Below are 20,332 nucleotides of genomic sequence, written 5' to 3'. Positions count from 1 at the left end.
CAAATCATGATGCAACAGCACTTTTCAGGGAAAAATATTCCTTCAGAAGAGTTCTTAATATCTTCATACATAAATGTCTTCCTTCTAATGATTATCCCCATCTTTTTTTTTAAATATATTTTCATTATGCGGGCAATAGTGCATGGAATTCGGGGTCTTTGCATGGAGACAATAGGTAGATGTGTCTATTAGGCTATTATCAGCACCACTTTTAGATTATCACTGTAAGATTACCTCTCATAGGCCATCTCTTTGAGATTATCAGTCAGGTGATCTCTATTATTACTCTTCTATGAGCCCCCAGGTGGGAACGATTTAGTCTCTCAGAATGCTCTGTTCAGTCACAAGACCTGCAGATATGAACGTTCGCACCTTACAACAGATGTCCTCTTTGGACAAGTAAAGTGGGTGGGAAATTTTCCTGTTTCAGAAATCATGGAGGGGTGGAGCTCTGACTCAATGTAATAAAACACCTGTTCAGCAACTTCTGACACTCTTCAAGGCTGTAAATATGTTCCAGGAGGCACTGGCAACTGTGGAGCCAAGTACTCAGGTGTCATTCGCAGCACCTGCTTTTAATGCAGTAGGGATCTCAATGGCATCAACCTCTGCTTTCTCTCAGGTAAGTGGAAAACAGAGCAAGCCTGGCAGGAGTCTCTGGGTATTTGATACAGATTTGTCCCCAGACTATAAACAGGTCAAGTTCACTCGCATCTGTAGGATATAAATGTCCAAGAAAACAAGATTGACCTTCCTTGGCTACCTGTAGCTATGAGGACCTGGAGTCAATATCTTTCCATATAGCACAGAAACAGCTGCCACTTTCCTGGTGTGTTCATTTTATCCACCACATACAATGAGAAGGTGCGAAGTGCCTGTTCCACGTTACAATTCCACATTGAGGACTTGAAATAAGTAGAAAAGTGGTCTTTACTCTCTTTTTCATCCCTTGTTCTCCCTCTCTCAACAGCATTCAAGCAGCAAATCAAGCCCCTTGGAAAATGAAGGAAGAAAATGGATGATGCACTCTGTAGCCGCACGCGATGTTGATGCTAAGGTACCAGCTTCAGCAAACTAAAAATAGGTGGGACTAAACCAATATTTTTTTGAGAAGGGTAGGATTATTTTTTTTCCAAGTTTGGTTATTAAATATTCACGTGCTTATTGAGAAATAGGAACATTTCATGAAGAAAGTTTTCTTTAGGTGAACAACTGCATTCTGTTGGGTTTTTTGTTCCGTTCCTTTACCTATTTACGCAAAGTGTATTATTTTCATGGCTTTATACCTTAGAGAAATTCCTTAGGGAAAATATTCTCAATTTACTGTTAAAATGGGACTGACTTTGGCCTTTTGTTAATGCTATCTGTCTCTATTGGCTTTAATGGAGTTTTATCCCAGCATGAATGGAGAACATTGCCAGTGTTGGAAAGTCAGAGCACGGCTGTTGGCAATCCTTAGGGTTTTGGTCATTAATGCCAGTTTCCAGAACAAGTGCCCGCTTTGATCACTGTGCAGCTCATCACAACAAAAGAACAACAACTCTAGCAACCTTGGGACAGAGCCTCTGACAGAGATATATTTGCATCAAACACGTACCAGCTGTATCAGTGATGATCTTTGTCTCCACTCTCAATTAGATTGCAGGTGACTGTACTTTGTGTCGAGCTGCCTCAAAGTAAAACCGGGTGGCTCCAAACAAAAAGCTAACTTACGTTTGATGGTATCTTAAATGGCGTGTGATTCGAGTGTCTATAGCTCATAGAAAACCTGTGTGTTGAATTTCTTGTTTGTGCAACCAGACTTCCAAATCAACAGAAAACTACAAACATCGTTTTGTTTATCAAACTGATCTCTCCTTAGTAGCATTCTGGCAGCTTCTACAGATGGAAATTAGAGTACAAAAAGGGTGACAAACTATCACTGGGGTATGAAGTTTGATGTAGATGGCAAAGTAGCATAACCAAAACTGAGACGGTATTTAGGTGTTCATAATTTGCTCTGTGCGTGCTAAAGCTCAGCGAGAGAATGTACTAAAGCAGGAAAAGCAACCAGTGGGGAGTGCAGTGACCCGATCTCCATAGCATTTTTGCAATGATTTACTGTATTTATACTGAAGTTGGTTTTTTGGTTTAGAATATCCATGGCTAAAAGTATCCAACCCTTCTTTACCATTAAGGTAGTTACATGTATATAAAGATCGTTAGAATCCAGGACAGGTTTTTGAATGTATGTAAAGTAACACTAAAAAAATCCTATGGCCATCAACCCCTGCATACGGGGGCTATAGGACCCTTTCCACAGCTTTAATTTGTTGTTCTTGTTATATTTCTCCTTATCAAATGAGCTTCCAAAAGCTCTGCTATCCTCGAGTGTTTAACAACCAAGACATTCTCAGGCACTCTTTATTTGCCTGCTGGCATTTGAATATGTCTCCTCTCCTCTGTAATAAAGCTTGGCAGAAAACTGGCATTAAAGGCACAGCCTTGTGCAAGCTGGCCAATTTCTGCCTCTCGCTGCCATTGAGTTTCCTGGGCAGCTTTCGGCAATTCCCTTGATTTTTGCAAGCCACAGCTTGCCGTCTGCAACAGGAGGATGATCATTAGTAGAGAGGTGTTACAAAGGATAACAAGCCTATAGCAGATCTTGAGTCCCAGAACAAGTAAACAGGTGTAAAGCTTTCCTTGATGCTAGTGCTCAAATATTTGCCCCAGTACTGGCTGCAGTCTGAGAGGACTTTGTGTAGCTGTGTGATAAACTGAATTGTGACTAGATTGGGTTTAGAAAAATAAGCCCGGGGGCTGTGCATGGAATTTAGCTGTGTTGCCTACCTACAGCGCAAAGCCAAATATGCCCCACTGCTAAATTTTCCGGAAAATGTAACAACCTTGTGAAACCTCCTTCGTATTTTCAGATGGATAAGAGCATCATCTAGCTGTTTCAGGGAGCACCAAGTTGACAGCTTGCCTTTAGCACCTTACACATGAATACAGGAAAGATGAAGCATCCTAAAGGAAGAACATATATAGTTGTAAGAAAGGTAGCCCATAATTACAGTAAATCTAGAAAATTTATCACTGGATATTATATTTTAGTGCATTGTCTTATGCAGAATAATTTGTTATTTACAAAAATGAAAAAAAAACCCAATGGTATTTTCCATGGCAAATTATCAGTTTAAAAAAATAGTTGTTGGTTCAGCATCTGTGGATGCACTGAAAACTTATATACAGTAATGTAAAGAGCAAGAAACTAGGAAGCATAATCTCAGCTCAAGATTAGAAATACTAACGTAGGGTGGGGAGGCTCAGCAAAGTATTCTGCTGGACACAAAATCAGAAGCCAGAGAAGAACTAGGAGAATTTTAATCAGTTTTTGGTTTATGTAAGTGATACACATAAAACGATGCACATTCCTTAAAGATTTGCTGCAAAACTAGAAAAAGCCATGACATTCTCAAGGGACCCTTTCATCCCTCCCTCTCAAAAAAAGTATCTGTGATTGAAGTGCGTCGTGCAAGGTTACATTTTGCAGGGGTAACGGCGAGCCTTTAAGGAAGGCTGCTCAGTCTGACCGTCACTCTGTCATTGCAGGGATAAGTTCAGGGTACACAGATTTATCTTCGTTAGCGGGGACTGCAAGAGGATTTGCCCATCTGTGTACTGTAGATTCTCAAATTTTGGTAATTCTTTATTCTGGGTATCAGGAATTGCTCCTGGCTTAATAAGGAATGCAAATTTTGTGTTGAAAATGGCTATTTATAATAATTAGTCACTCATGAATGGTTGATTACATTACCAACTCCCTGAACTATGCATTTTTTTGATGTAACACAAATGGCAATCACGAGCAGCAAAACACTTGTTTTTTAGTTTATTAGTGTTGTTCAATGTATTATTGCAACGAAATGGTGACTAGAGGGAAAAGAGGATTAGTTGCATGATTTCCATCGATGGCACCTGAGCTTCAGTTATAAGGTGTTATTTTGCTCATTGAATTTTCTGGAGTAGTTTTCAAGTCTGGCATTTAGCCCGCAGAAAAGTATTACATGAAGTAATTTTTTATTGACTGCTTTCTCTAAGGAGGATAAGCCTCCTTTTCATTTGTCTCAGAGATTTGCTTTATCATTAATAGCTCACTTAATAGTTAACACTTGTCTTCAAAGGCATTGGTGTCTCAAATTATGGTGAGGGTGATGATCACTGAAGGTCATTCCTTCTTTAATGCCCTAAGGAGGGGATGCAAATACGTTCTAGAACAGATGGGATTTTTTAAAGGACTTTGATTTGGGTGATATGGCTATCTAAGCGTTACACTGAGAGAAAGCAAGAGGGGTTCAGAGTACAGACTGGTTCTGAGTGCTGTGAAACTCCTTTTCTAACTGGTAAAAACGCTGAGAATATGAAGATAAAACTAATATTTTCATAATTCCTTCAAATTTAAAGTAATTGTTGTTCTTGGGGGCAGCATACCAGAAAGGATTTTGCTAATAATGAATAATAATGACTAGACCCAGGGAGCGAGGTTCAGGCTGAAGGAAGCTCAGCCCTGACTTGCCTGGCTGCACGTTCTCTGCCACTAAACACACTTACCGAGTGCATCTCCCAGGTTAACATCGCTAGGTCTTTCCTCTGTTGTTAATTCCTCGAGTCTCTTTTTCCATTCTCTTCCTTGTGGTCTTTGTTCCATGACTGTACGCTGGGTGTGCTCTGGCTGACACAGTCTGTATCTTCCTGTCTCAGAGGACTCAGGTGTCTCAGGCAATACAGTGAGATTTTCTGTGACGGGGGATACCTGCCTCCTGCTACACAGTGTTTTCATCCACACCTCATGGGCTTTTCTCTTACAGAGCCCCTACCCAGAGCTCTCCTCCTGGACGTGAGGGATAATTCTTGCTTCTCTTTCAGTCGCATTTCTAATCTGTGTGTTGTGGTTGATGGGTACTCTGCCCTATTGTTCCCTTGGCAAGCTCTTCAAATTCAAATAAACTCCTGCTCTTTGCACCAAGCCACCTTCCAGTGACACCAAATATCTCCATCCACTTTCTCGCTGTGATTCCACATGAAATTTGGTGTTTGAACCCTTGCATAATCTGTGACACTATCTAATCTGTGTAGTATCTTACTGTTCTTCATGGAAACACTGATCTATCTAATCTGTGTAGTATCTTACTGTTCTTCATGGAAACACTGGGTATGTTCTATTGTTTTGGGTTGTTTTGTTTCCTTCCTAACATAGCCCTCCCATAGTCTAAGCCTCTTATCAATTTGTCTTCATTTGCATGCAAAATATAAGCTTCTTGTGATGCGTTCTTCACATAACCCTTATTCTAGTCTGCTGCAATAGCTCTCAAGAAACAGCGCACAACCAGTGCTTGGTGTTGACATGTCTTCACAGAAACCATGTTTGTTTCTGTTTCTGTCATTCTACTTCCTAAAAAGTCATGGTAGTTCATACGCATCTCTGACAATCTTTAAAAACACATGTTTTTAAAGCCTGGCTGAAGGACTGGTGCTATTAGAGAAGGCTAAGAGAACACCCATACTAAATGCAATTCCTTTAACTCTTTCCTTTCTTTCTCCTGAGATGTGCCTGCTGAAGTTTTTATGTATTTCTTCAGTTTGAGTACTATTTTTGAATTTAATTATTTTAATTGAAGTTCTTCAGAAAATAGATAACATCTCCTAATTATTTCATCATCTTTCACCAGCACTCCTCCATTTTCACTTCAGATAATCTTCTCAAACTTTTGGTCATTAACTTTCACAACAGCTTCTTACTTTGGCCGCCTGTTGTTGCTTCATGAGGTGACTTTACTAAGATTTACTGATCTATTTGCCTTCTGCCATTAACTCAACTCCTTGACCTCTTCCTAAATATCAGCAGCTACCATCAGGCCTCCACGTCACTGAAATGGCCATCTATTGCTTTACCCCGATACATACTGTGCCTTCATTATTGCTTGGCTGAATATCTTTCCTGCAAATCTACAAGTATCATCATAATAAGTTCAGTAATTTTATAACTTCCACAGACCCTTGCTATTAGAACCGCAAACGAACACTTCCCTATTCCCAAATCTACCTTATTTTAAGGCTATAACAGTTTGGTTTTATTGATGCTTTACTCAGAAGTCCTTAAAAATTATTATTCCATAACCTTACTCACTCAAGGTCACTTTTTAATATATACGTGATACTTTTTATATCTTCCCTTCTTACTGGAGATAGCCAATTCAGACTCTGCTGGTAATATCTTTGCATGCAGTCAGCCCTCAGGATTTGACAGACTTGGAAAGAGTATTTCCATGCAGTATTTCCATCTCTTTCCATGCAGACCCTCGTCCTCTGGCATTCACTGCAGTCTTTCTGTGTTACCCCAACTATCTAATGAGACCTGCTCCTATTGTAATTGTACATCAGCTCAGGAATTAGTACTAAATATACTCTGAAATTTCTGAAATTCCTCCTTTTCTTCTGCACCCCCAACGCTGATTTGCTCTTTTCATTCAGTCTGTTGTGTACAACAATGGTGAACTGTCTTTCCTTTCTATAAACTCCAGCTATTTTGACAAATCCAGACAGCCACCTGTTGCTGCAGCCATAGTAAGCTCTGCCCGTTTTCCACATCTTTCTTCTGATACCCTAGTTGTTCTAGCTGCTGCTGCTGGACATGATGGACGTGTTCTCTGAAGATGTAAAATCCCTAAAGCACACATAACTGGCACAACTTTTACAGACCCAGTAGACCAGGCCTGGAATCCTCAACAAAAAATTGGAGATAGCCTTCTTTGAGATGGATCGTAGTCAAAACTGTGTACTTTGTTATGCTACTCCACTTCTACCAATCAGATAACCACACTTGGTAAGGAAAACTTCTGTTCCCACAAAGCAAGCCAGGAGCGTTTGTCCAAAGCTGCGTATTGCCCTGGTGGCCTGACACATTCCCTAAGGTGTTAATACTAATCCTTAGACACCTCTCCATCATGAAAATTTTTCTTTTAAAAACAAGTGAGAGAACCTAAAAAGATCCCTCTTCTGTTTCAACTAAAATTGGAGCATTTCTGATTTGTGATTCACTGAATGTCGTGTTGTCGTATCAGATGCTGATGACCACGGGTATGATGGCTAACTGAACTTTCTCAGCTTATTTACCCCCTGTGTCCACTTTCCTATTTATCCTCTCCTTCCACCCTTTCTGTTTGTATGCTTAGATGACTGCAGACTTTAGGGGCCAATGAAGTTTGTGGAGAAAATCCATTTTGTTGCCTACTGATTTTTGCTGTGATACCCACCAAGAGATGGCTTCAGCAGGACCTGGGTTCCTTTCAGTGTTGGGTTGTCATTACAATTAATACACGTACCCCAAACTTTACAGCACATCTCCTTTGTTATTTTTTTCAGCAGGAAGAAATGTCACCTTACTCCCTACTCACTGTAAGAATCATAAAGTTGAGAAATGCTCATCAGGCAGATTTTTGTAAGTACCAGGTTTTCTTACTGACATTATACAGTCCTAAAATTATTGGATCAGCCCCTGCTGTGGCTGGTAGCACAACTAGCTACTGCACAAATGCAGAACGCAGAAATCATACCAGCTAAGAAATCGCAATCAAAGCCAATTTCTGCCACAGAATGTCTATTTACAATTTCAGAAGTTTCTTGTTGTTTTTTTGTTTGTTTGTTTTTAAGAATTCAGCAATAGGTCAATGCCAGGTAGCGTATTGACTAAATCTTTCAGATTTTCATCAGTCAGCAAAGCACAGACACACTGACTATTTCGGAGGTCTGAAAATATCCTAACACCAGTTTTAATATGCAAGGTGTTTATGTCCCATGTCTATAGCGAATACAGAGCTGAAATCTTTACACATCAGCCACTCCTAATTCTTTGCTCTGAAGAGCCCTGCCACATCTCAGAAGTTCGGTGAGGTGTGTAGTGTACATGTCCTGAGCAGACACGTTGTTATGGGTGCTTCTGATTCTTTCCCTCCACTAAAAGATGTGTAACAGAAATCTTTCGGGGACTGTAGTACATGGTATGTTACAGCTTACATGCAAAGTGCTCTGAAAATGTGTGGTATTTGGCCGGCCCTTACGTGGTGCTCCACTTCCACAGAGGTTTTGCTCTGGAGAATTTTCTCCTGCCATTCCTACATGTGGCTCATGAACTTGGCAGGTCAGTAATAACTACAGTTTTGCATATTCCTTTACCATACTGTTCTTCCTCCTTTTGCTGTGCATTTTCTTTCCTTTTTGGGAGATTGTGCTGAAGTTCACTAACACCCCAGCCTCTCCACTGCCCAGTATTTCACACAACATGTTACCTCACTCCTCTGTCTTCCCACTTTTTAATATTTTTAGTACAGGTAGAGTGAAAAGTCATTTACAATTGGTGTTTGCACAGACCAAGAGTAAATTCTTTAGCTACGGTACTCCAAAATATGGTGGTTTTGGTGCAGCTACCAAAGTTGTCAGAGGAAATGACTATACACCACATGTCAAGGACTCTCAGATTGTCTTGATACACTACCTGAAGTTAGAAACTCAGACAATATCTATGACGGGCACAACTTTTCCAAAGAAATAAGTTGAGATGCCTCGTTCTGCCAATAAACCAGCAGCTCTGCTCCAGATTACTTTGGCCTGGAAACCCTAAACAGGTTTTGCTTCAGAAGACTACTTTGGACTAGACTCCTCATTAGTGGAGAAGTGGCTCTAAAGGTCCATCTTTCCATAAGGCTGCAACTCATCAAACAAACTTTGAGGAAGGCTAAGGACATGGCAGGACGCCTTCTTATTTTCTCCAAGTGAGCACTACTTGACTTCCACTGGATAATTCAGAGACGGCAACATGTTCACCCCAAACACTACCATTTCTTTTTATCTTCATCTTCTGATGGAACAATATTCCACAAAGATAATGTCTCACCGCCTCTTTGTACTCCGCTCACTTTGGTGTTTCCAGAACATGGATGTCACCATAGCCGATATTCCAACCAAACTGAGAGAAATGTTCAGTTCACATGTCTGTAATACTGGGTTGCAGAGAATAGAAGCAATATCATAGGATAGTGAAGAAGGTCAAATTAATTTCTATTGTTTTTCACAGCTGTGAAACACTGCGTCTACGTGCAAGACCTGAGCTTCGTTCCTTTGAAGTGCTGATTTAATTTCTTTTAGCATCACCTTTGATCTAGAATGGAAATTGAATGACAAGATAAGAACCATGATTCATCGGCTTATGCAAAGGGATTGCACAAAGTAAAATGGCGCTGCGTTCTCAGAAAATAGTATTACTGTTATACCCTTGTCCCTCATCCTAAGGACAGTGGGATTTCAGAAGTAGTCTTGCATAATGAGATGCAGACATTTAGAAAATTCCCATTGTCACCAAAATGTATATCTCTGAAGCTGGGATCAAGACGTGTGGGCTCAGATTTTAGCTCTGCCAACATACTTGTTGTATAAGTTCAGGCAAGTCATCCAAACACTCTGTGCCTCTGTTGCCCTATCTATAAAACATGGATAACTTGAATATCTTCTCCCACACGTTTTCTCTCTCTTGCCTAGTTAGATGATGTGCTCATTTTGAAAGGGGTTGTCTCTCATTGTGTGTAGAGAGATGGAAGATGTAAGGTAAGTCCTAGAAACAGTGAGAATTATCTTCAGATTCTTTTGTTAATTACCAGTAAACAAGATTTGGGGACCAGCAGGTGAAGAAAAGGATGTCTTTCTCTCCTTTCTGTCAGTAATTCCTCAGGTACTCTGTGACTTTGGGCCTCTTTCTTAAGGATGTCATACCATAACGGAGCACTGTAAACTAGCATGGAGTTGAACAAGGAGGATAAGCAAATATTAAATAGCAATTTGTTGACTGAGCAGCAACTTGCCTGTGCTCTCAAAGAAGCTGGAGTCTCCCAGGAAAAATAGCGTGATAACATGTGATTTAAATACTTCAGTACAATGCAAAAAGATATCTCGTAATTTTTAAGTGCTTGATTTTGTGCTGATACTGATGTCCTTTTAGCTTAATGTTTTGTTTTTAACATTTGAAAGTATTTGAAGCATCTGTTGCGGATGCAGTGATGCACTTAACTTGTAGAGAGAAGCAGCAATACATTTATTGATATGAAACAGGGATTTAACGAAGTTTGACAGTAAATGCAACAGTGTTTTAACAAGATTTAAGATGGCAAGTCACACTTGGTTATTTACTGCATAGAGGGTCAGGTCAGACCTGTCAGGGACACCCTCCCATTGAGTCATGAGGTTCAGAGAGGACCCCTTTGCTTTCTAAACTTCTCAGAGAGGAGTCTGGGTGCACCTAGATCCAATCCTGGTCCCAGACTTGGTCACCGGTTTATGTCTAAAGGATTATATATGAGCAATCAATCTTTTATATCACTTAGCTAAGATTTCAAAGTTTAGCATGCTATTAGTCACTTACCAAGGATCTGTTGTGGCAAGGAATCTCTGAACATCGAGGAGTAACCTTGAGCAGTATCCCTACTCAAGGGGAGATCCTGGTGTGCAGCTTGCTGCCATTCAGGAGAGCTCAAAGGGCTCTTGGGCTATTCACTATTTATGGGGGTAAGATGATTGACCTATAGCCATATTTGCATATTGACCACAGTACCAGCGTTGCTCAAGTTAGCCCTTGGCTATTGTGTTATCTGTCTCCCCTAAACTGCATTAAGCCCGTATGCAGCCATCACAACTAGATGCACTCACTATGACCACCACAGGTGGTTGTGGCTTGGGCAGGGTTGCAGGACATAAAGATCAGGTTGGTGTCTGGGCAGTGGGGGAGCACACCTCCACAGTGTCGAAAAACTAAAATAGCTACACACGGTAATGTGTGCTGATGAGAATTAGAAAATGATGTTTATATAGCCTTGTCTCAGCAATATATTTTTTCCCTTGAAAATGCATTATAAGCAGCTTATTACAAGTGCGATATCAGTGGAAGGCTGACAATTTTTGTGATAACGTATTTCAGATTCCCCTAGATTTTCATCTTCCAAGTATCAAATCCAGGAACAAGCCACCTTCCCAAGCAAGTACAGCAGCTCCTACGACTTGCTTTTTCTGCCCGCATGCTGGCTTCCATCTTTCTAAGCACACAGTTATCTGCTCGAGTTTCTCTTCACCATCACTTTGCTAAAACATGTTCCATTACCCTGATTTTTCTCGCAGTTCGTGGCAAGTGCAGTCACGCCAGGTCCTTTGGCCACTAGAGTTTTTATATTTTTCCTTGACTTATTGGCCAAATCCTGGCTTCAGAGAATGTCACTTTCTATATACTTCCACAGACATTCCTCATTATCGTGTGCACTCATCTTGATCCTGGGTGTTTTTTAAACGTGCACTTCAAGATCCGTGGGATGTTTGTTTTGCAAGCCTGAGATAGGGTCCTAGCTTATCCTGAAATACACCTTTGCCTGTAGACAACACCTGCTGGTGGAGCTTGGCAATGATTGCATCTGTTTTCACACAAAGAAAATAATTAAAATAAAAAGAGGGCACCCCGCTCCTCCTCAATGAATCGACTGACACTTTTCACATACCTACAGTTGCTCCACTACTTTTGCAGGCTCCTCTGTACTTAGCTAATGTTCAACTCTGACGTTTGCTTCGTACTTCATACAACTGGTTTGTATCCTATCTTATCATGTAAATGCTCTTGACAGACCTGAGCTAATTAGTTTTCACTGTATTCCTAACTGACCTTTATGCCAATTTGTAATCATGGGTCAGGCTCCAACACTCATTTCTGGCACTCCCTGATCTCACTGTGGGCACTAGAGAGGCGGGCGCCCAGATAAGATCACTTACGCTCATCCTGCTGCCCCACAGGCACTGACTGTCATCACCAGGCTCGAATGCTTGCGCTCCATTAGGCTGGGGAGGTGGTGGGCACGCTAGAAAGGGAGCAATTCCAGTGAAGATTGTGGGACTCTTACAGTCTGGCACCTGCTTTGCAGTGGTGTTCCACTCCTCAGTCCGAGACTGCAGACAGCCTTGGGCAGAAGAACGACTTTTTTGGTCATTGGTGTGTTCATTTGCTCCTCCTCAGCTGGAGGTTAGTGCCAGAGGCTTTCACAAAAGCTCATGTTTGCTGACTCTATTTAATGGTGTCACTTCTCCTAGAGAATTTGTCCGTGCATAGGATGAATACGTGTCCAGGATAAGGTGGCGGGCAAAGCAGTGTAATAGCTACTTTCCTCACTGCTAACACCCCTTCCAGTGAGTCTGTTTCCCAAAAGGATGAGAAAGGAGTCAGGCAATGGGAGAGGAGGACCATGGTGGCACAGGCTTTCCAACACCTTCCAGCTGCTCGCCTTAAACAAATGAGTTATTGGGTGACCACACAGAGCTGCACCAAGCTCCCAGCCTGGCCCACTTTTGCCCTCATTAGGGTTTACTTGCTGGTTTACAGCAGCCCCTAAAGCCCACAGCTGGAGCTGACCCCCTTATCCCACTCTTGTGGACAAACAGACCACCGGTGAGGGGATCCCCCTCATCTGGCATGAGGGGAATTGCCCTGAGGTGCCACGAGTGGAAGCAGACTTCTCCCAGGTCCTTGGGCAACACCAGTGACACTGACCTGCAGTGATGTGGCCCTCCCTGATACGACTGAGTACAATGTGAAAGAGCAAAACTCTCTCAGACTCCACTGGATCTCACATAACCCTGAAGACCTGAGCAAAGAGGTCTCCGTGACAGGCTGCTTTCTGAAACCATGGCCACCTCTGTGGGTACCAGCTGATACCACATACCGAGAGCAGACCTTTGCTGGTGGAGAGCATCTTTGGGCCCATTAACGCAGCAGGGGTGAAGCTGGAGGGTGTCAGGTCTGGCTTGACATACTCAGCATCACTGGTGCTGGGTGTTCACAACACTCTGCCTGGACTGCAGAGGTGAATTTGAGCTGTGTGTCCCAGTAAGAAATGACTTGGAGTGAGTTTCAGGCTGACAGGCAATTTCTTCCCAGAGACAGAAACTTCTCTGCTGGGTGTTGTCCTGCCAGTTCAAGAGGTTGTGGGTAGGGGGATCCCTGTGGTGCAGCGGTCAGAGCTGAGGTAGGACAAGGTGAAATCTTGGGGTGGGGGGGGGGTTGAAATGTGACTGTGCTTATCAGGTATATTTTCTAACTGTAGAAATCAAGTGCATGTGGGAGCTGTCTCAGCTGTGGAAGGAAACCTGTTGGTCTTAGCTGGGAGGTCAGAACAATCACACCGCTCCCTTTACCCCTCATTCTGTTTTTGGATCTTCATCTTGCTTTTCATCCTTGGATGAAGAGAGACCTTGCAAGAGAAGAGAAGGCTGAGGGGAGACCTTATTAATACTTACAAGTATCTAAAGGGTGGGTTGAAGGAGGATGGAGCCAGGCTCTTTTCAATGGTTCCCAGTGACAGGACGAGGGGCAATGGGCACAAGTTAGAACACAGGAAGTTCCATTCAAATACACAGAAAAACTTCTTTACGGTGAGGGTGACAGAGCACTGGCACAGGCTGCCCAGGGAGGTTGTGGAGTCCCCTTCTCTGGAGATTTTCAAGACCCGCCTGGATGCAGTCCTGAGTAATGTGCTCTGGGCAATCCTGCTTTAGCAGGGGAGTTGGACTAGATGATCTCTAGAGGTCCCTTCCAACTCTGAAAATTCTGTGATTCTGTGATATTTATAAAAGAGGAGCTCAGAGCCTTTCTCCTCTCCCAGCTTATGAGGTTATTTTGTGGAAGCTCTTCTTTTATCCATTCAGAAGAAATGAGTCAGTTCTGGGGTGATACACCTGCAGTCTGCAAATCAGAGTGGTTCTTCAAAGACATCAGGGGTTATTTTTGCTACGGAAAGTAAATGCACACAAATTAGGGAGAATACACCTAGTGCAGGTGATACTCATAGTCCTGTCCCAATAATGCAAGCAGTGCCGTTGGTGCAGGAGGTAGATGTGACCCAGGGTACAAAAACTTTTCTCTGTGGCTGCAGCAGGTACTGCACCCACTGAGTCTGCTCATGGGAGCAAATCCAACTTTGCCACTTGACTTAAATGGCTGCACAGGGTGGAGGGCTCATTCACGTGGGACTCTGTCCATTCTTGGTAAAGGACATCACTGATAAGCATGGTAGATCTATGAGCCTTTGTTATTTCCACAAGGAGGCTACGGAGAGTAACATTATGCTTACAGATGGGTGTTGCATCTGGATACTTTAGACGATAGACAGAGTTTTGTTCCAACCAACTCTCAGCTAGACAGCAGTTGGAGGCAACTTTTTAATATTGATTGCATCATACTGTGCTGGTGAGGGAAAATTTCCCCGGAGACCATGTCTGATGATTGAGAAATGGGAGCGGCTCTCCTCCTTCTTTTAGGTGAACTGTAGTAAACACGGATTCAAGGGGAACCTGTCTGTGCAGGTGGAGAGGAATTCACTATGAGAAAACTATTTCTTCTTTTTGGCATTATGAAATGCAGTAACAGGACAGATGGGATTTTATAGTTTACATTCATGGTTCTTACAAGACCAGTTTTTCTAATATGCTTTGGTTTTCAGTGCTGAGGTTTTCTTCTTACTTGTGATGGAGATGAATGGTTTTAGCACGTGATGGTTTATTTCAGGAACATGTCACAGGACTGTGCTCTCACAGAGAACTGCTGGCTGCAGTTCTGAACTTGTTGGTTCAGTCCTGAAGTTTTAGCCCATCTTTAGCTTGAAGACAGAGATGAGAGAGTCCCACCAACACACACGTGCAATTGAATCAGAAATTGGGAAAGGATATCAGGGTCGTTTAGTGGTGACTTCCAAAGAGACTGTGAGTTCAGATGCCTCAGCATCCATATAGGGCGGCATTATGTCATCAGGGAATGAAGTTGCAACACATGCACTGAAATAAGGGCCTGGCATGGCATGAAGCTGCTAATGATGCCTAGCAATTGCATTAAATCTAGAGCATGAAAAAAATGCAAATATATTTTTTGTATTTGCTCCCAGGTAGCAATGAATAAACTGGAAAACTTTTAGTAGCTCTTTTGTACGCTTTTTTCAGGGATAAGAGGGAGCAAAAAAAGCTGGTTAGTCATTTCAAGCGCTCCCATGTAATGAGGGTATCATAGTCTTCATAGTATTCAGCAGACATCCAACTATCCTGTGATTTTTCATTTGTCCCACTGTTTGCCTTACAGCTTAGCCTGGCTTCAAGTGAACTGCCACTTCTACGTAAATACATAAGCTCAGTTAGGGCCACAGCTGGGGAATAGCTGATACTGTCTGTACAATTCAAGGAAGATATAGAAAATCACAGGAATTTTATGGGAAACAATAACCTCTCCCCATCAGTAGGGACTGTAGGTGAATTGTGGCAAAATCATGTATGGCATAGTTCCCTTTCTCCACAGGAAGAGGACGTGCTTTGTCCTAGGGGTTTCATCTCACCTCATCTTCAAGGTCAAGTTTGCGCTCAGTAGTTACTAACAATTACATGTAATTTGCCTGTGACCAACTAGCCTTGATATTGCAGAATCACACAGAGTGGCTGAGGTGTGAAAGCACCTCTGGAAATTGCCTAGTCCAGCCCCCCTGCTCAAAACCAGGGTTAGCTACAGCAGGTTGCTCAGAGACATGTCCCATCGGGTTTTGAATATTTCCAAGGACAGAGACTGGGCAATCTGCCAGTGTTTGACCACCCTTATGGTAAAAAAAAAAAACAAACCAACAACAAAAAAACAAACACCACGGTTTTCTTTATGTTTCTTTATGTTTATGGGATTTTCTGTATTTTGGTTTGTGTCCATTGGCTCTTACCTTTCACTGGGCATCACTGAGAAGAGTCTGACTGACTTCTTTATTTCCCACCCCTCTCCACCTAAATCAGGTATTTACATACATTAATAAGATCCCCCTGTGCCTTCCCTGCTCCATGCTGAAAAGTCCCAGCTCTCAGCCTCTCCCCATGCAACAGATGCTCCAATCTCCCCATCTTCTTTCTGGACTTTTGCTAGACTCACTCCAGTATATCCTTACCTCTCTTGTACTGGGGAACCAAGAAATGTGGCCTTGCCAGTGCTGAGTAGAGAGGAACGATCACCATTCACCTACTGACAACACTCCTAATGCAGCTGAGGAGGCTGTGGGCCTTGTTTGCCACCAGGGCACATTTCTGGCTCATGTTCAACCTGGTGTCCACCCAAATGCACAGATCTTTCTCTGCAGAGCTGCTTTCCAGACAGTCATCCCCCAGCCTGTCCTGGTGCATGGGTTTATTCCTCCTCATGTGCAGGACTTTGCATTTCCCCTGCTGAACTTCATGAAGCCCATGTTGGCCCAGTTCTCCAGCCTGTCCAGGTCCTTCTGAATGGCAGTGCAGCCATCTGGTGTGTCAACCGTCCTCCCAGTTTTGTACCACCTGCAAACTTGTTGAAGGTGTACTCTGTCCCATCACCCACATTGTTAATAAAGATGTTAAACAGCATTGGCCCCAGTATCAGCCCCTGGGGAACACCACTAGTGACTGGCCTCCAACTGGACTTTGTGCTGCTGATCAAAATCCTCTGAGCCTGGCAGTTCAGCCAGTTTTTAATCCACCTTACTGTCCATTTATCTAGCCTGTACTTCATCAGTTTGACAAAGAATTGTCAATAGCTTTTTTTCTTTTTGAAGTAAATATGAAAGCAACACACACACGGAAAAATAATTTTAGAAAGTAGGTCATGAAAATGTTTTGTCAAAGAAAACACTCAAGCAAATCAGTACATTCCAGATAAAACAGTAACAAAAGGCGTTCATAAATGCTGCAGCTGTTCAATCATGCTTGGGTCAGTTTTAGCACTATCAACTTTCTCAGTTCTATCATCAGTCTTGTTTTATACAGTCTGTGGTTTAAAGCTGGAATTTAAAAAAGGATAGAGCATCTCAGATTTTATTAAGAAGAAGAAGAAAGAAAAAGAAAAGAATTGGCCTTTGCAACTACAGCAAAAATATAGAAATGTGTCCTTGCTACATCCTACAATGACCAGAAACCAAAAAGGAGAGAAATTACGTCTCAGATCAGCTTAACATTTCTGAAGCATGTTCCATCTCAGTCACTTTGGTGGTTCTGGGGACACTGGATTCATGTTTTCAGAATGCTCGAGATTGACAGTGATAAGGTCGTTAATGAGAGTAGGGATGGTCTAGACAGCCTGAAGGCACGTTTGGTTCTTGACTTGGCTTTTTTACAGACTTCTTATGTGCTCTTGAGAAACTCTGTAGATCAGAGCCAGTGATAGCACTTATCAGGACAAGTGACACAGCTCGGCAGGCCATCAGACAGCACAGTGAGGGGAGATGTTTCAGTTATCACAGATCAATAATCACAGCCTTCTTGCACATTGTAAATTGAATCTTATGCTGGTAATTGCCAAAGTCAATATATTAGCCTATCGCTTTGATTACGTAAAAATCTGAGACGCTGAAATGTTGCCTGTGGAAATAATTTCAAAGACAGAAAGGCTACCTACATCCTTGGTGAGGGAAAACTGCCGACAAGGTCAAGAAATTCCTTCAGATTCAGCATGAAGAGTTACCTAGGAATCTCCCTGCCCAACAGACATCATCCTCAAGGGATGTCCCAGTCACAGGGCCTCTGAATTTCAGGCAACACCTTATATTTAGGCAAAATATCTCAAAGCAATACATACAACAAAGACACCAGGATGAACTCGCTTTTAACCTGGAGGAACTGACTAAAGACCTGTGCCATGCTTACAGATAGTAAGTGTTCGTCTCTCTGCTCATGAGGTAGTTATCTCTATAGGCTGCCATGGGACCAGACTTCTCCCCTTCTCCTCTTTTCTCACCAAAGCCTGTGTTTACACAACAGGATGGATCAGCCCTTCCAGTGGCCTCTAGAAAAGTTCCTGTCCAAGGTCTGAGAATCTCTGGTGTTTGCTAGAGTCATGATCTATGGGAGATGATCCCTCATAGTAAGTGGGGGGTTCACTCCCTTCATCCACAAGATCCAAATCCTTTCTTCCACTTCAATTTCCTGGGAAGAGATGTGGAGTAGGATATGGCTTCTAGGTCTTTCAGGCATCAGCAAACACTAGGAAAAGGCTCCAGCTACCTATTGACCTCCTGAAGAAGCAATTGTACTGCTGGTAGGCCTCTCCCCTTCCTACCCCACCTAAGGAGACAATGCTCTAAGTAGCTGGAATAATTAATTTTCCACCGTGAAGGGTTAATAACCAGGTATGCCAGACATTTATTATCTGAATCAGACTCAAACCTGATTCTTTTAAGATTTCTCACAAGCTAAATTGCCACAGAGACTATTTACGCCCAATCTCTCTCCGGGTCTGGCGCTGACTCTCTGCTGCATTGGTCACAGTTTCTCCTCCTGCCAAATTTGTACAGAGCTGAAACTATGTTGATAAGGGGCAACATAAGACTCCTTGCTATTCTGTCCACTGGCTAGGACTGTATTTTTTTAAAATGTGTAGGATTGTGCATAGTTATTTGAATATACTGCTTATTAAAAATAGTGTTGTGATGAACCCCAAATTCATTTTACCCAGCTGTGTGATTTCAGTTTTCCTGGTTTGGCCAATGTATATCAGAAAGAACTGGCCATCTCTCATCCATATTCAAGCTATGGAGCATTTCAATGCCTCCACTTTTTGTGTTGTGCTTCCGCTGCCAGATATTTTGTGCCTATGTTTCTATAGTAAGCCAATCTGATTGCTACGTGAGCCTCTGGTTGCCAACCGCTTCAGATGAAAAATTCCACACCAAAACCATCAAAAACTGCAGAAATCCTGTGTGGAATGAAACTTTCTACTTCCGGATACAGAGACAAGTCAAGGTACGCAAGCCAAAACCTCTCTTTCTTCTCCATCTCATCTCTATGCAGCTTGTTTCAGTTTAACCCAAAACAGGATGTCATGTCTTCTAGTGCCTTTCTGAGTTTACTTAAAATTCCCCTAACAAGCTGGAGCAAAATAATTTTGGCTTTTGCTGAAATCCACTTCTCTCCTAACAAATAGTTATTATTTATGTATCAGTCATGTGAGCCTGACCTCCTTGGAGAAGGCTGGTGGGACCAATGACAGAGTGACAACACAGAGGAACTATGAAATGAAAATATAAAGCAACACTACAACAGTAAAAAACATGTTTCCCTGAGAGGACGTGAAATAATGGCGTATCAATGCCAGGAAGCTGCTAAATTCCAGTATGATTAAGATCTTTACTCAGTTTGCTGCTGATAATTACAATACACTCAAATACCTATGAACAGGTGGCGGAAAGTGGAAATCCCAAGGACATAGAAAGGTGGTTATTGATATGAAGTAACTTCTATTGCCCCTGTTAATAAAGGGACTTCTGGCTATCCATAGTCCTTCCTAAAAGATTGCATTTTTGGTGAGAGCTGCTTAAAAGCATAAAAGGTGACCCAAGAGAAATCCCAGTTCAGCCTTAATTGACAAGATTAGAAGCTGTTTCTTATAAAGGAGATTACACTCATTTTCTTACTCTTCCTTGTGACACTTTGTCATCAATACTTTTCTATTTCCCCTCTGTAAAGCAGGTACCGAACCAGGAAGAGCTGCAGAATGTCATACTTCTTGAATACGTGCTAACAAATCAGACGTTTTTCATTTCTTTCCCCAGAATATTCTGGAAATTACTGTTTCTGATGATGACATCATTCATGATGATGACCATGCAATCGTGCTTTTTGATGTAGCTAAAATCCCTCTTGGGGAAAGAGTGTTTACAGCATTCCCACTAAATCCACAGGTAAGAGCTCGGTCAGAGATTTAGTACATCTTGACGTCCATTCTCTCCCCTCTGATTAAAGAAGCGTGCTGTCTCTTCTGTCTTTTGCCACCAGGACCAGCTTGGTGGTAAAAATGTAACAGAATTTATTAAAATCTTTGAAATCGCACACCATTGACAAAAGAGCCTTCTCAAATTCCTGTCAGTTTCCTCTGGCACAGATTGCAGCCAAATTCCCAAGCCCCAGAGCAGATGCAATTTTAAGGAAGCTTTGCACTTTCAATAATCCGACATAAAATGACAGAGTTTATCTAATCCTCACAAAGATTATAAAAAGAAAAACAATACGAGGACAGGGAAACGGCCTGTTTCCACAATATTTTACTAAACATTAATCTTAGCATATCATGTTCAGCACATGGAAGCTGGCAGGGAAGAAAGCGTGAAAAATAAAGGTTTACTAGGGAGACTCGTAAGCACCAAACAGCCTTTGTTCTGCTAGTACTGTTGGGGTCTTCTTTTTCTTGGGGAAGAAAAAGCTGCTTCTGTCCTCTAATGCTGACAATAGCAAGCAA

At 42.2% G+C, this 20,332-nt stretch overlaps 1 protein-coding gene across 1 annotated transcript in view; it reads left to right on the top strand.

The window, feature by feature from the left end:
* Positions 1-511: 511 nt before the first annotated feature.
* Positions 512-20,332, top strand: part of LOC309673844 (cytosolic phospholipase A2 epsilon-like) — a gene marked incomplete at both ends in the record, with an annotated part of 37,121 nt that continues 17,300 nt past the window's right edge. Inside the window, 5 exons of the mRNA XM_082485725.1 lie at positions 512-622; positions 971-1,057; positions 7,402-7,477; positions 18,704-18,840; positions 19,650-19,778. Coding sequence (XP_082341851.1) covers positions 512-622; positions 971-1,057; positions 7,402-7,477; positions 18,704-18,840; positions 19,650-19,778 — 540 coding nt within the window. The remainder of the gene's footprint in view (positions 623-970; positions 1,058-7,401; positions 7,478-18,703; positions 18,841-19,649; positions 19,779-20,332) is intronic.

Source organism: Vanellus vanellus (genome assembly GCF_965231255.1).
Source record: "Vanellus vanellus genome assembly, chromosome: 6".
Lineage (NCBI taxonomy): Eukaryota > Metazoa > Chordata > Aves > Charadriiformes > Charadriidae > Vanellus > Vanellus vanellus.
Note: the sequence above shows the minus strand (reverse complement) of the source record. Positions and strands in the feature narration are given on the sequence as shown.